The sequence below is a fragment of the Rutidosis leptorrhynchoides genome, chromosome 2 (genome assembly GCF_046630445.1).
Source record: "Rutidosis leptorrhynchoides isolate AG116_Rl617_1_P2 chromosome 2, CSIRO_AGI_Rlap_v1, whole genome shotgun sequence".
NCBI lineage: Eukaryota > Viridiplantae > Streptophyta > Magnoliopsida > Asterales > Asteraceae > Rutidosis > Rutidosis leptorrhynchoides.
Window position 1 is genome coordinate 560,328,521 of NC_092334.1, and position 17,618 is coordinate 560,346,138.

At 29.6% G+C, this 17,618-nt stretch overlaps 1 protein-coding gene across 1 annotated transcript in view; it reads left to right on the forward strand.

The window, feature by feature from the left end:
- The first annotated feature begins 659 nt into the window (after window positions 1–659).
- LOC139889727 (glutathione transferase GST 23-like) overlaps window positions 660–17,618 on the forward strand; it is a 41,890-nt gene continuing 24,931 nt past the window's right edge. The window contains exons 1-2 of the mRNA XM_071872662.1: window positions 660–843; window positions 886–974. Coding sequence (XP_071728763.1) covers window positions 660–843; window positions 886–974 — 273 coding nt within the window. The remainder of the gene's footprint in view (window positions 844–885; window positions 975–17,618) is intronic.

Genomic DNA, 17,618 nt, shown 5'->3' on the forward strand with positions numbered 1-17,618 from the left:
GATTACCCGTCCCGTATACCCTAAAAAGACTCGAATACCCGTGGAATAACCCATTTACCCAATAGTTCGTCAGTACATGAAGACCCGAATACCCGTGGGCAAACCCATTTACCCGCTAGTTAGAATGAAACTACTATTTGTTGTAAATGAAAGTTTAAGTAAACAAGAATGAACAAAGAATGTGCAAACTGAATGTGTATTGGATTTATGATCAAATGATACACCAATATACGAGTTTAAATACAAGGGAAAACAAAAATGCAAGGCAAATAAAGACAACTAATTGATATAAAACACACTACACACACTAAACACACTATACACTTGTTGTAGAAAGATTCAAGTTTGCATGAAATTTAACACAGTGTGTGCTAGCTAGCTCACTCCATAATGCTGTTAAACAATTTAAAATGAAAAAATATGGCTTGTGCTTTGTGGAAGTTAGTCATTATGAGCTCACTGGTAACGTTAAGAACTAGAGAAGTTATTACTGGGCATAAAAATCGACGTTTGCTGTTGACTCATATCAATAGAGCCGATTTAAATGAAAGCAAGTGGATGACTCAAATAGAATTTTAACTGCAATGGAAGCATCCAGGAAGATGTATACAATATATAAGATGTAAATGCTACATATATAGCACAAGAAGCATATTCAAATGAGTCAAGACAAGGTGAAGCTAATAGGATATTGGTCAAGCCCTTTCGCACTTCAAGTGCAATGGGCACTCAGTCTAAAAGGGATCAAATATGAATACACTGAGAAAGGTTTCATAAACAAAGGCCCGATGCTTTTGCAATACCACCCTGTACACAAAAAGATTCCGATTCTTTTGCACAATGGTAAACAAATTCTTGAGTCACTTGTGATCATTGAATAAATAGACGACGTGTGGAAGAATCATTGGCTACTTCCTGAAGATCCTCTAGAAATGGCTCAATTTCGTTTTTGGGCAAAATATGTCGATGATAAGGTAAATTGATTGAATAGCTATAAAACGCTCATTTTTTTTGTACAACAATAACAACAATATCCAATCCCGCATGTGCGGGGTATGGGGGAGGTAGGATGTAGACAATACTACCTCTACCCTATAGTAGAAGAGAAAAGCCATTTCTCCATCCACAAGCAGGACCCGCATGCGAAGAAAGTCGTCCCTCTGTGTACTCGAGGGCAGAGAGATTGCTTTCGGTGGACCTCCCGGAAGAACAAAACAATAATAAAACAAAATTCGATACATACCTGAGTGTGCCGTACGGAGCTCAAGAAAAATGCAAGAAATGTTACACCAAAAGAACGCTAGACATATACAGACAGATATAAACGCACATACAAAAATATACATAAACACATACATAAGCATACCAACATACATAAACGCGCATACATACATCCATAAACATACGTCTATACATACGCACATGATCATACATACATACATACACACACATGTATACGCGAATGTATATCTGCATAAACATACATACATACATCCATACATAAACATGCCTCCATACATACACATAAATACAAGCATATATACACATACATACGCAAACTGATACAACTACACACCCACACACAAGAGAACCCTATAAAAACTATGCTCCTAACCGCATAAACAAGTGTATCCTAGTATATCTTACTCAACAAAAACACTCGTATGTATAAAAAAAAAATTATTCATATATATATATATATATATATATATATATATATATATATATATATATATATATATATATATATATATATATCACATAAATACATACATACACACACATATATACCTACTGTAAGACCTGAATAATTATTGTACAGAGTGTAAATAGGGTACATAAAGTATAATGACCCGTTCTAATCCATCCGGACGAAGTCCACATCGATTATAAACGATTCACAATAGTTGATTACATTGCGAGGTACTGGACCTCTATATGATACATTTTACAAACATTGCATTCGTTTTAAAAGAAAAATTTTCATTTACATCGAAAGTTGACGGCATGCATACTATTTCATAATATATCTAACTATAATTGATTAAATAATAATCTTGATGAACTCAACGACCCGAATGCAACGTCTTTTGAAATATGTCATGAATGACTCCAAGTAATATCTCTAAAATGAGCAAATGCACAGCGGAAGATTTCTTTCATACCTGAGAATAAACATGCTTTCAAGTGTCAACCAAAAGGTTGGTGAGTTCATTAGTTTAACATAAATAATCATTTCCATCATTTTAATAGACCACAAGATTTTCATTTTCAGTTCTCATAAATAAACGCCCCATGCATAGAGACAAAAATATCATTCATATGGATTGAACACCTGGTAACCGACATTAACAAGATGCATATAAGAATATCCCCTATCATTCCGGGAAATCCTTCGAACATGATAAAACAACATCGAAGTACTAAAGCATCCGGTACTTTGGATGGTGTTCGTCGGGCCCATAGATCTATCTTTAGGATTCGCGTCAATCAGTAGATCGGTTTACTAATTCTTAGGTTACCAAGAAAAAGGGGCATATTCAGCTTCGATCATTCAACCATATAATGTAGTTTCGATTACTTATGTCTATTTCGTAAAACATTTATTAAAATTGCGCATGTATTCTCAGCCCAAAAACATAAAGGGTAAAAAGGCAAATGAAACTCACCTAATGTATTTTGTAGTAAAAATACATATGACTATATTGAACAATGCAGGGTTGGCCTCGGATTCACGAACCTATATCATTTGTATACATATTAATACATATCCTAGTAGTTGAATGATATTAATATATATATATATCATCTGTATATATATTATTACTGATATAATTTTTATATTAGTAACTTATACATTTCGTTATTAATATATGTTCATTTATGTATATATATAAATATAAATTTTTGTTACATTATATGTATTAAATATTTTATTTATATATATTTCATTTGTTTGTTAAAATAGTATTTATAATAATACTAAAATAATATTAGTAGTGATTAAAATAATAATAGTGATAATAATATTAATGACTCTATTAATCATAATATAAATGTTAGTTTTAATAATACATCTTATGATAACGATAATAACAGTAATTTTTAAATTTGAAAAGTTTATTAATAATGATAATGAAAATAATAATTTTATACTAATACATAATAGTTAATAATAATAATTATTATAGCAATTTCATTATTTGTGATAATATTAATAACAATACTTATGTTAATCATAATCAAAATTTTCATGTTAAGTTTCTACACTAATAACTAAGGCTTCTGTAACATCAATTTGTAATTTTAATCATATTAATAATAGTAATACTTATTTTAATAATAATCATTCTAATAATAATATTTAGTGATATAATGATAATAATAATACTAGTAACTATAGTAATAATTTTATTAATAACGATAATAAGAATTATAATAATAATGTTAATAACTAATAATAATGAATATAGTAATAATAATAACAATCATAATAATAATAATAACAATTAATAATAATAATAATAATAATAATAATAATAATAATAATAATAATAATAATAATAATAATAATAATAATAATAATAATAATAATAAGATAAATAAGATAGACTACCTTCAAGGAAAAATAGGCCTAAAAAGAATACTGCCTCATTTGGGATTCGAACCCGAGACCTCTCGAACACCTAAACACAACCCTCACCACCCCGCTGCTTCTACTTTTCTGATTACATCTACAGGCTAATTTTATTTAACCGTATTTTCCATGTTTTTATTTCTTCTTCTTCGTCTGATACAAGAAGTCGACCAGGAATGAACCAACTAAAACAATCATTTAATCAATAAATTTGTTTTAAGTTTTGTAAACAAAACAGACTTCATGAATTTAGATGATTGAATTTGATCAGAGTAAAACGATTTTTATAAAACACAGGGAATAAAACCCGTTTTTGAACTCGATTGGTGATTTCGATTTTGAAAGCATTATAGCCCATGATTTATACATGAAAGATGTTCACAATCCTTCTCAGAAACTGCTTGAACCTTCAATTGCATCTGAAACATCGACTAGACTTTGAATTTCATGAAGATCAATAAGTTTGACTTTTTAAATAAAAACTTTGACTGGAGAATTCAAGATCAAACGAAAGAATTAATGTCTCAAACTTTGCAGATAGTTCAAACTAAAGGTTTCTAACATATCTGCAATTCTAGATTTTAAAAATCGTTAAGAATTCTAAGGATTGGTTTAAATGTCCATGAACAAGGGACAGGAGCTCTCTTTTTGAGTTTCTCTGATTAGTTTAAATCCAGTAAGAGTTGTTACTGATATTTGTAATTTGTACTAGATAATGTGAGTTGGAAATTACTAATTAACAACTGGTTTGGAGTTATTATATAACTCAATTGAATTCGATACCAGGAAGCTATCGTACAAAAAAAATATAAACAAAATAAAGCCTGACATTGAAAGTTACAGATTTGGATTCGATCATGTTATTCCACACTGATTATACGACTAATTAAACAGAAAAACAATCACCTACAGTTTTGAGAGCGATTGAAAAACATCATACAATTCTCCTGTATTCATATGCATATGATTAACCGTATATATATACACTGTATAAGTATATGTATATGTATTTATGTATATTTGTATTTGTATAAATGTATATCGGTTACCTCTATATCTGTATATTATATATATAAAGAAAACATATTAATATTAATTATACATACAACAATTTTTAATATAAATAATGGAATTAATAATAATAGTAATAGTAATAATAATAATATATAATCTTAATACTAAAAAAAAAAATGATAATAGTAACAAAAATGATAATAATAATATTTTTAGTGATAATAATAATAAATTGTATTTTTTTAATAATTATAATGATAATGATAATAATTTATAATAATAACAATTCTTAATAATAATATCTAATAACAAATAATAAAAATATTGATTTTAATGCTAACATTAATATACATATTAATAATGATGAATGTAATAATAATAATATGTCAATTGTATTATAACTTGTAATTCTATATGTCTATTTGTATATGTATTTATATATACACTGTATTTAAATATATCTGTATACATATATGTATTATATTTAGTCTCCTTAGTTATTAAATATAACTATAATAATACTTCTTAATATAATAATGATAACACTCTATAATAATGTAATGGTAATAACAATTATATTATTATAAATAATAATGAAATTAATAATAATTTTAATATAACATTTATATCTTAACTTGTAATTACATTTAATATTACAATTTATTAATTATGTAATATTTAATAGTTATATAATATATATATATAATATCTATATTTAGTATTCAATTACAATATATATACTAATAATAATAACAATCTATTTAATAGTATTATTGATAATACTAATTAATAATGATACTAATAATAATATTAATATAACAATTATATTCAAACTTGTAATTAAGTTTAATATATTACCAATTATTATATAGTATCTATCAATTATATAATTATTGAATCCTTAATATTTATTAATTATATATATATATATATATATATATATATATATATATATATATATATATATATATATATATATATATATATATATATATATATATGTATGTATATATATTACCATATTACTTATGTATAGAATTTATATATATATTTACATATTTATTTACACTGATGTTCTTGAATTGAAACGACCCGTCCTAATCCATCTGGACAAAGTCATTAACATCTGGTCCCATTGCGAGGTACTGACCTAAATATGCCATGTACGACTCCATATAATATCTCTAAAATGAGCAAATGCACAGCGGAAGATTTCTTTCATACCTGAGAATAAACATGCTTAAAAGTGTCAACCAAAAGGTTGGTGATTTCATAGTTTTATCATAACAATCATTTCAATATATTAATAGACCACAAGATTTCCGTTTATAAATATATGTACACTCGCAAGTGTATAAAAGTATTCTATAAGTTGTAGGCACCTGGTAACAAGCCTTAACGTTCATGTTTTACTCTCTAAAGTACACCAGATCAGGTGTGTTTAATATAACTTCGAAGTACTAAAGCATCCCATAGTAAGGATGAGGTTTGTCAGGCCCAATAGATCTATCTTTAGGATTCGCGCCTACCGTACATAGACAAGTAGTTTAATGTTACCAAGCTAAGGGTATATTTCTGGTTTAAACCCACATAGAATTAGTTTTAGTACTTATGCCTATTTCGTAAAACATTTATAAAACAACGCATGTATTCTCAGCCTAAAAATATATATAAAAAGGGAGTAATGAAACTCACCATACTCTATTTTGTAGTAAAAATACATATGACTATATTGAACAATGCAGGGTTGGCCTCGGATTCACGAACCTATATCATGTATATATATATATATATATATATATATATATATATATATATATATATATATATATATATTAACACATATAATGGTAATTAATAAATTTATGTATTATTAGTGATTTAATTGTTATTTTAATTATGTGTTTCATTAATAACTTAATTAATTACATTTATTAATATTTATTATAAAAATATTAATATAGGTATGTTATCTGTAATAAATATGGTTTTATATAACTAACAGTTATTTGATAAAATAATAATAAATAAAAAATTATTTTATCTTATAATAATAGTAATAATGATAATAATGATAATTTTCATAATAAATGATAATAATAATACTTGTATTAATATCATTAATTATATGATGATAATAATAATGATAATAGTAGTATTTATAAAATGTTAATAATATTAATATTTATAATAATTAATAGCTACCTTTAAAGAACTAAAATTTAAAAAGGTTTTCCATCGCCCGGGCTCGAACCCGAGACCTCTTGGTTAACCCAAGACCCTCAAACCATTGCACCACTTCTGTTTTTCTGTAATATTCATAATCGAATTTTATTTCACCCGTTTCCATTATGTTTCCATTTTTCTTCATCCTTTTAAATGACTCGATCATTATCATCATTAGTATTCTTCATACATCATTATCATTTATCATAATTTCATCATGATCTATATCACCATTATCATCATATATTAACACGTATCATCATCACTGCACTATTGATCATAACATCGTATCATAATCATCATTGAGATTATCATAAATCATTATCATTATCATTATCAACGATTTGATCATCTTCTCAATATCATGATTATAACTGCCCATCTTCATCATCAATATCCATTTTTGATCACAGAATCATCACCATCAATATCTCATCGTCATATCTATCATCACGACATCATCAAACTAGTACAGCCCAATATCCCTTTTCGTTTGGCCAACCAGGAACCGCAATTTGGGTCACGACCTAAATGTAATCATATATACATGATGGCCCAATAACAAAATAAATGGCCCAACAGAAAATCGGTGTTTACTTCAAATAGCAGCGGCCCCAATACTCCAATGATTGTTACAACCCAAGTAGACTTCTGTGGTTGTTTTGGCTCATTCGTCACCCTTACAGCAACCTTAATATTAATTGTGATATACTTTTGAAAAGGGAAAATATCACATGGTAGGGTAACAGGTAGCAGGTAATTTCAATAGAATGTGTCTTATGCAAATAAAATAAGTGGGTAATGTCGGCCATAAATAAAAAGGATATACACAAAAGCAGATTAATCAGTGGAACTTCAATTCTTCATCATCATTATCGTTTTTTTTCCCGCCTCATTCACACGTATCATCATCTTCCCTACTTCGTCTCTTCTTCTTCATCAATCATCATCATCATTCACTGTATTAAAAATAGTAACAACAAGGCTTCTGTAGCAGTAAGCAACGAGGAGGAAAAATAAAGGTGTTCGTTTGTGTTGGGTTGAAACAGAAAAAAAAATACACGGTAACAACAGTGATTTACGGTGATGATGGCTCATGGTGTTGTTCAATGAGGAAAAGAATAAAAACATAAAACAGCTGATGTAGCAATTCATGGTTCAACATAAAAGAAGAGAGAGAGAGAGAGAGGAGAGAGATAGAGTGTGTAATTTGGGATGACTGGAGATGAAGTGATGAACGATGGTAAATCACGATGGCTGTAGTGGTGATGAAAGATTCACGGAGGTGGTGTTCATGGGTTAACGAGGGTGTTGAAAATCATGGTTCTCCGGTTATAAGAAATTAATAGAGGGAGTTTGAGGTAGGGTGTTCATTGGTGATGAAAGGTGGTCACGAAGGAGATAGGAAGAGAAAAGAAAAGTGGCCAGGTGTAGATGATGAACCACGGTGGTGTATGGTGGCGGTAGAGGGTTCCACGATGGTGGTTTGTGGATTTGAATACAGTCGATGGTTCAAGGAGTTTTGGGTTTTTCATGTATGTATCTATCGATGTATATATATAGATGTATATATATAGAAAAATAGTTTCATAAAAGTATATATATATATATATATATATATATATATATATATATATATATATATATATATATATATATATATATATATATATATATATATATATATATATATATGTAATATAACACTCTAACCACTTGGAATCCAATAAAAATCGTATAGCCGCCCACAGTGTTTATTTCTACCGGTATAAGTTGGTCTATCATTACAATCAGAACAAGCCAAAAAGATTAAAAAGCAGAAGATGAAAGTTAACAAACTTTGTATATGTTTCATGTATATATTAGAGATAGATTAGATATTGATGATAATGATATGTAACAGAAAGTTAGCTTTTGGAATAGTAATGAAATCAATTACGTAAATTAATTAGATACATGGTAGAATTTTGGTAATTTGTTATGTAGTGGGTGTGGGAATCGAATAAGGAAATTACAGATATTATTGTTATTGCAAGTGGGGTTGTGGTGGTTGAAGAAGATGATTATGGTTGTTCATGTAAGTGTAAGTGTAATTGTATATTCTATATATTTGATGTGTAATGTATATATATATAATAGAGATAGAGTTTTGTTATATAGCTAATGGGTCATTAGATTAGCACCAACGGAATTTATGATCGGGTAACATGTAGTTCGAATATTAGGCACGAGTGATAACAGAATAGAGGATAGGTTATAATGATTTGTGTATTTGTATAATTGTCCATATGCATATGTACCTGAATATTATATACATATATAAAAGAGTTGCAAAAGAAAACTTTCCGACTTGGATTAAAAAGTATCCACTCTCAAATATACTAAATCCCGTGAAAATAATTGTTGGTGTTATATATACATACATATATACATACATATATACATACATACATACATATATACATATATATATATATATATATATATATATATATATATATATATATATATATATATATATATATATATATATATATATATATATATATATATATATATATATATATATATATATATATATTTACATATCCATTTACAATTAGTAGTTCGTGAATCGTCGAGAATGGTCGAAGTTAAATGAATATATTAAACCGTTCAAAATTTTTGAGATTCAACATTACCGACTTTTCTTATCGCATCAAAATTAATATATCGTATAGAGAGTTTGGTTTAAAATTAGTCAAAATCATATAAAGATTAAGTTTAAATTTGATCAGAAATTTTTGGGTCGTCACAGTACCTACCCGTTAAAGAAATTTCGCCCCGAAATTTGATTGGGATGGTCATGGTCGACAATAAATATGTTTTCATGACTCATATGAGTTGATAAATAGAGTTTTATCACTATTGATTAATAAAATAATTCGATCACTCGAATAATATGAATGAAGCTATCGCAAAAGAGTAAAATGAGATAAAAATATTCATCTCAGCTTTTGACGTAGTCAGGGTTGATTTCCGGAATTCAACGAATTTAAGAAAATCTTCTAATCAGAAAGAAAATGTAATATCACGATTTATTAACAACTGTTGGAATTACGGAATAACAGAAATATTAAGGAAATATTTCCTTAATATGCTTTGAGATTAAATAGAATGAAAGAGTCGTGTAACATGGTACATGATGAGGGTATGGTCTACTGTGAACCATCATCATGTTTCATTAGAAACTCAACATGACTTACTGTAATATAATCACGTTGGCCAAGCGTCATTATATTATACTAACCCATGCTTCAATTTCCAACACTTCTCCACAATTCATTCATAATTTATACTTAGATTTTACAGAAGTTTCAATATAATGGAATACAGGAAACACGAAGAAGTATATAATTTCGGACGAGAATATTTATGAAAATATCTTCAGAAATATCGAAGATATTTGTGATAATATTTTGGAATTTCTAAGTTCAAAAGTTGATGAAGAAGGAAAAAAAAAATTTCGCAAGATTTTAACATGACTTCGGAACAAGATATTCTCTAAAGATTTCGACGGATCCAGAATTACCTGGGTTCTCTGAATATAGGGTTTGGTCCTTGTATATTTTTCCTTGGTCTCCTTCACGATTAGCTCAATCCGTTTTTCAGTACTAAATTTTCTATCGAGTGTTCCAAACACTCCCTTTCTTTATCATCAAACTCTTGGCCATTTAGACCATCTACAATTTTACTGTTTCCGTTGCATTTAATGCTATTATATCTGAATCATCGGTTATCAATCCGAGGTGGTTTCAAGAAAATTCTGTTTTTAGATGATTAAATGTCGATGGTAATATGGCGGAATATAAAAGGTTCCCCGGTAACAATAAAGGGCACGCTTATATGTCAAAGTTATAATAAGGTTGTTTTGAATGAAAAGTCGAAGTTGACTCGTTGGAGCTGTGACAAAATTTGCTACTTTGAAAGGGATTACCAAATTACTTTGGGTAATAATAACACTAAAGAAATTAGCACTGCTACGTGTTAAACGTTTACTCAGGTTCCGAGAGTTTTTCAGGCGCATAACTATATGCATCAATCTTTTCTTCTGTAGATGAAGTTGTGGTTGATTCATCCTCTCAATTGAGGTGTTTTCAAGAATCATGAAAGATTTGAACGCAGATTATAATCGTCGAGATACAGATGAGGTTTAAGATGAAATCAAGTGGCAAACTTGAAGAAACGTTTAGTTTCATATGTTATGATCAATATTTTAATTATCCAATATTATTAGTCCACAGTCGATAGTCCACAGTTAACAGTACAATAATTCATATATAGTTTAATATATAATATTCGAATTAATTAATACGTTTCATGACCCGTATACGTCTCAGACTCGATCACAACTCAAACTATATATATTATTGTAAAATCAACCTCAACCCTGTATAGCTAACTCCCGCATTACTGCATATAGAGTGTCTATGGTTATTCCAAATAATATATATAGATGCGTCGATATGATATGTCAAAACCTTGTTTACGTGTCCCGATATTTAAAGTGCGAAAAAATAAATAACAGAAATTAAATGACGATAAATAAAGTGCGTAAAGTAAATAACAGAAATTAAATGATGATAAGTAAAATTGCGAGAATGTAAATTGCGATAAATAAATTGCGATAAATAAAATGTAATCAGTTAACTAGGAACAATTAGATAGGAACAGTTAGCGTGGATTCTTAACAACATTTTTCTCGTAGTTAATTTATTTGTTTCTAACAAGTTTTATTTTGTCCAGTGTTTTCTTCATTATGCCATTTGTTGGATTCTGATAGATCAAAATCCAGATATAAAATTGAATGAAAATAGTTATTCTGTGGTGAACGGATACGTATATCGGTGGTTGTAAATAGGATCGTAAATGACTATTGAATTAGATTTGGAAGAATGTACATTATACTTATTAATGTGAAATCTGAATATTCCTCGGGTATTACCTACCCGTTAAAATATTTTCAACATTAACATTTTGTACGAAAGAATTTTTTAATTACAATCTTTATGAAAACATATATACATATATATTTTCTTCAGATGTAATCACGGATTCATTGAGTTAATATGATATTAAACTCATTTGGTTTACCATTAGAACTAGAATACATAATCTCTAAAACATTTAGAGATTACTTTAATCGTCATGAAGAACGAAGATAATCGATGTAGAACGATACGTAGAATGATGATTATACTCGAGGTACAGAATGAGATGTTGAGGCATGGATTGTTGATAGTACTAGCGCTGTTACTGATGGTACTGTTGGTGCCGATGATGTTGCTGAAGCTGGTACATTTTGCACCATATTCTCCAAATTTATTTTTCGAGCGCGAAGTTTGTTGACTTCTTCTATTATTCCGGGGTGATTGTCGGTTCGGAAGAGCAGATGAATGAGGTTTAGAATTTTAGATAGAATATAATTGTGGCGAGATATTCGGGAAATGAGTGAGAAAATAGTATCTCGAACAGGTTCGTCGGTAATTGCTTCAGGTTCACCGCCAAGAGGGTAATTTGATTGGCAGAAAGGATCACCTTCTTCGCGTCTCCATTGATTAAGTCGACTACGAATGCATCAGATGAATTGGGGATGGCTAATTGATTGATTCATTCTGATGACACCGCTTTCGAAGCTTAGGTGAATATCCATGTCGGAATAGCTGTCATCGGAATAGCTATCGAAATCTGAGGGACTCGAACTGGTTGAGGGATTCATCTCGTACAATCAGATGAAGGATTTTCGATAAGAAATAGATTATAAGATGTAGATTAGTACCCTGCAATACATAATTTACATATGCATATATAATACTAAAATCCCATAAGTTATGGAGGAATCTACGGAATATGACAGGCAAAGTTACAGTAACAGATACGCTAAGATATGAAGTAGCAGATACTTTAAGATATGAATTTTGTCTATACACTATTCATGCAGTCAATGCAGTAAAACGTGTCTAGACTAAGAATGATAAGCAACTGATTCTCTAAGAATGATAAGCAGGTAATTTTCGACACGAAATGATAAGCAAAACTTTTGACATTCAGACACAGTCGAAGTCCAGACTCACTAATGCATCTAAACAACTATCAGTTAGACACACTAATGCAAGACCTGGTTCGCTAAGACCACCACTCTGATACCAACTGAAATGACCCGTCCTAATTCATCTGGACAAAGTCATTAACATCTGGTCCTATTGCGAGGTACTGACCTAAATATGCCATGTACGACTCCATATAATATCTCTAAAATGAGCAAATGCACAGCGGAAGATTTCTTTCATACCTGAGAATAAACATGCTTAAAAGTGTCAACCAAAAGGTTGGTGATTTCATAGGTTTATCATAACAATCATTTTAATATATTAATAGACCACAAGATTTCCGGTTATAAATATATGTACACTCGCAAGTGTATAAAAGTATTCTATAAGTTGTAGGCACCCGGTAACAAGCCTTAACGTTCATGTTTTACCCTCTGAAGTACACCAGATCAGGTATGTTTAATATAACTTCGAAGTACTAAAGCATCCCATAGTAAGGATGGGGTTTTTCAGGCCCAATAGATCTATCTTTAGGATTCGCGCCTACCGTACATAGACAAGTAGTTTAATGTTACCAAGCTAAGGGTAAATTTCTGGTTTAAACCCACATAGAATTAGTTTTAGTACTTATTCCTATTTCGTAAAACATTTATAAAACAGCGCATGTATTTTCAGCCCAAAAATACATATAAAAAGGGAGTAATGAAACTCACCATACTGTATTTTGTAGTAAAAATACATATGACTATATTGAACAATGCAGGGTTGGCCTCGGATTTACGAACCTATATCATGTATGTATATATATATATATATATATATATATATATATATATATATATATATATATATATATATATATATTAACACATATAATGGTAATCAATAAATTTATGTATTATTAGTGATTTAATTGTTATTTTAATTATGTGTTTCATTAATAACTTAATTAATTACATTTATTAATATTTATTATAAAAATATTAATATAGGCATGTTATCTGTAATAAATATGGTTTTATATAACTAACAGTTATTTGATAAAATAATAATAAATAAAAAATTGTTTTATCTTATAATAATAGTAATAATGATAATAATGATAATTTTCATAATAAATGATAATAAAAATACTTGTATTAATATCATTAATTATATGATGATAATAATAATGATAATAGTAGTATTTATAAAATGTTAATAATATTAATATTTATAATAATAAATAGCTACCTTTAAAAAACTAAAATTTAAAAAGGTTTTCCATCGCCCGGGCTCGAACCCGAGACCTCTTGGTTAACCCAAGACCCTCAAACCATTGCACCACTTCTGTTTTTCTGTAATATTCATAATCGAATTTTATTTCACCCGTTTCCATTATGTTTCCATTTTTCTTCATCCTTTTAAATAACTCGATCATTATCATCATTAGTTTTCTTCATACATCATTATCATTTATCATAATCTCATCATGATCTATATCACCATTATCATCATATATTAACACATATCATCATCACTGCACTATTGATCATAACATCGTATCATAATCATCATTGAGATTATCATAAATCATTATCATTATCATTATCAACGATTTGATCATATTCTCAATATCATGATTATAACCGCCCATCTTCATCATCAATATCCATTTTTGATCACAGAATCATCACCATCAATATCTCATCATCATATCTATCATCACGACATCATCAAACTAGTACAGCCCAATATCCCTTTTCGTTTGGCCAACCAGGAACCGCAATTTGGGTCACGACCTAAATGTAATCATAGATACATGATGGCCCAATAACAAAATAAATGGCCCAACAGAAAATCGGTGTTTACTTCAAATAGCAGCGGCCCCAATACTCCAATGATTGTTACAACCCAAGTAGACTTCTGTGGTTGTTTTGGCTCATTCGTCACCCTTACAGCAACCTTAATATTAATTGTGATATACTTTTGAAAAGGGAAAATATCACATGGTAGGGTAACAGGTAGCAGGTAATTTCAATAGAATGTGTCTTATGCAAATAAAATAGGTAGGTAATGTCGGCCATAAATAAAAAGGATATACACAAAAGCAGATTAATCGGTGGAACTTCAATTCTTCATCATCATTATCGTTTTTTTCGCCTCACTCACACGTATCATCATCTTCCCTACTTCGTCTCTTCTTCTTCATCAATCATCCTCATCATTCGTTTGTGTTTAGTTTCATATGTTATGATCAAAAATAGTTACAACAAGGCTTCTGTAGCAGTAAGCAACGAGGAGGAAAAATAAAGGTGTTCGTTTGTGTTGGGTTGAAACAGAAAAAAAAATACAGCGCTAACAACAGTGATTTACGGTGATGATGGCTCATGGTGTTGTTCAATGAGGAAAAGAATAAAAACATAAAACAGCTGATGTAGCAATTCATGGTTCAACATAAAAAGAAGAGAGAGAGAGAGAGAGAGAGAGAGGAGAGAGATGGAGTGTGTAATTTGGGATGATTGGAGATGAAGTGATGAACGATGGTAAATCACGATGGCTGTAGTGGTGATGAAAGATTCATGGAGGTGGTGTTCATGGGTTAACGAGGGTGTTGAAAATCATGGTTCACCGGTTATAAGAAATTAATAGAGGGAGTTTGAGGTAGGGTGTTCATTGGTGATGAAAGGTGGTCACGAAGGAGATAGGAAGGAGAAAAGAAAAGTGGCCAGGTGTAGATGATGAACCACGGTGGTGTATGGTGGCGGTAGAGGGTTTCACGATGGTGGTTTGTGGATTTGAATACAGTCGACAGTTCAAGGAGTTTTGGGTTTTTCATGTATGTATCTATCGATGTATATATATAGATGTATATATATAGAAAAAGAGTTTCATAAAAGTATATATATATATATATATATATATATATATATATATGTAATATAACACTCTAACCACTTAGAATCCAATAAAAATAGTATAACCGCCCACAGTGTTTATTTCTACAGGTATAATTTGGTCGATCATTACAATCAGAACAAGCCAAAAAGATTAAAAAGCAGAAGATGAAAGTTAACAAACTTTGTATATGTTTCATGTATATATTAGAGATAGATTAGATATTGATGATAATGATATGTGACAGAAAGTTAGCTTTTGGAATAGTAATGAAATCAATTACGTAAATTAATTAGATACAGGGTAGAATTTTGGTAATTTGTTATGTAGTGGGTGTGGGAATCGAATAAGGAAATTACAGATATTATTGTTATTGCAAGTGGGGTTGTGGTGGTTGAAGAAGATGATTATGGTTGTTCATGTAAGTGTAAGTGTAATTGTATATTCTATATATTTGATGTGTAATGTGTATATATATATATATATATATATATATATATATATATATATATATATATATATATATATATATATATAAAATAGAGATAGAGTTTTGTTATATAGCTAATGGGTCATTAGATTAGCACCAACGGAATTTATGATCGGGTAACATGTAGTTCAAATATTAGGCACGAGTGATAATAGAATAGAGGATAGGTTATAATGATTTGTGTATTTGTGTAATTGTCCATATGCATATGTACCTGAATATTATATACATATATAAAAGAGTTGCAAAAGAAAACTTTCCGACTTGGATTAAAAAGTATCCACTCTCAAATATACTAAATCCCGTGAAAATAATTGTTGGTGTTATATATACATGCATATATACATACATATATATATTTACATATCCATTTACAATTAGTAGTTCGTGAATTGTCGAGAATGGTCGAAGTTAAATGAATATATTAAACCGTTCAAAATTTTTGAGATTCAACATTACCGACTTTTCTTATCGCATCAAAATTAATATATTGTATAGAGAGTTTGGTTTAAAATTAGTCGAAATCATATAAAGATTAAGTTTAAATTTGATCGAAAATTTCCGGGTCGCCACATGAATCGTCAGGAATAGTCAAGGGTTAAATGCTTTCATGCAATAGTTCAAAAATTTTCGAGACTCAACATTACAGACTTTGCTTATTGTGTCGAGATCATATAGAGATTAAGTTTAAATTTGGTCGGAAATTCCCGGGTCGTCACATAAAGTGTGGGCTGCATTATGTATTTAAACAGAGGTCAGAAACCTTCCCAGAACCTTGTGCGCGCTGCCCAGGGTTAAGTGTGCGCGCTGCGCACTAGCCCTGTGCACAGATTCCAGCATTTTAAATTAAAGTTTAATGAGGCCGGGTTTAGGTCACTTATGGCCAGTTTTGTGGTGGTTGAAAAACATTCAACACAACCACCAACACCATCTTCAATTTTAGAGAGAGAAACCCTTTGAGAGAGAGAAAGCTCAAATCAATGAGGAAGAAGCTTGATTCGGGTTAAAGCTCAAGTATTAAAGTTATTCATCTAGCCTTTAGTTACATTTTGATTGTAGTGGTATGCCCTACCTTTGATTTCCTCATTTTAATTTGTTTAAGGGTTAGGGTTTGGGTTTGTGATGAACATAAAACCCATATTTGGTGATTTTGGGTGTTCTTGGGTAAGATTGAGTCACGAGGACTTAATAGTAACTAACCTAGGGTTTCAAAATGTTAATTGGTGATTATGAGTCTTAAAAGGATAGTTAATCACTAGCACAATTTATTGTTTTTATAAATGAG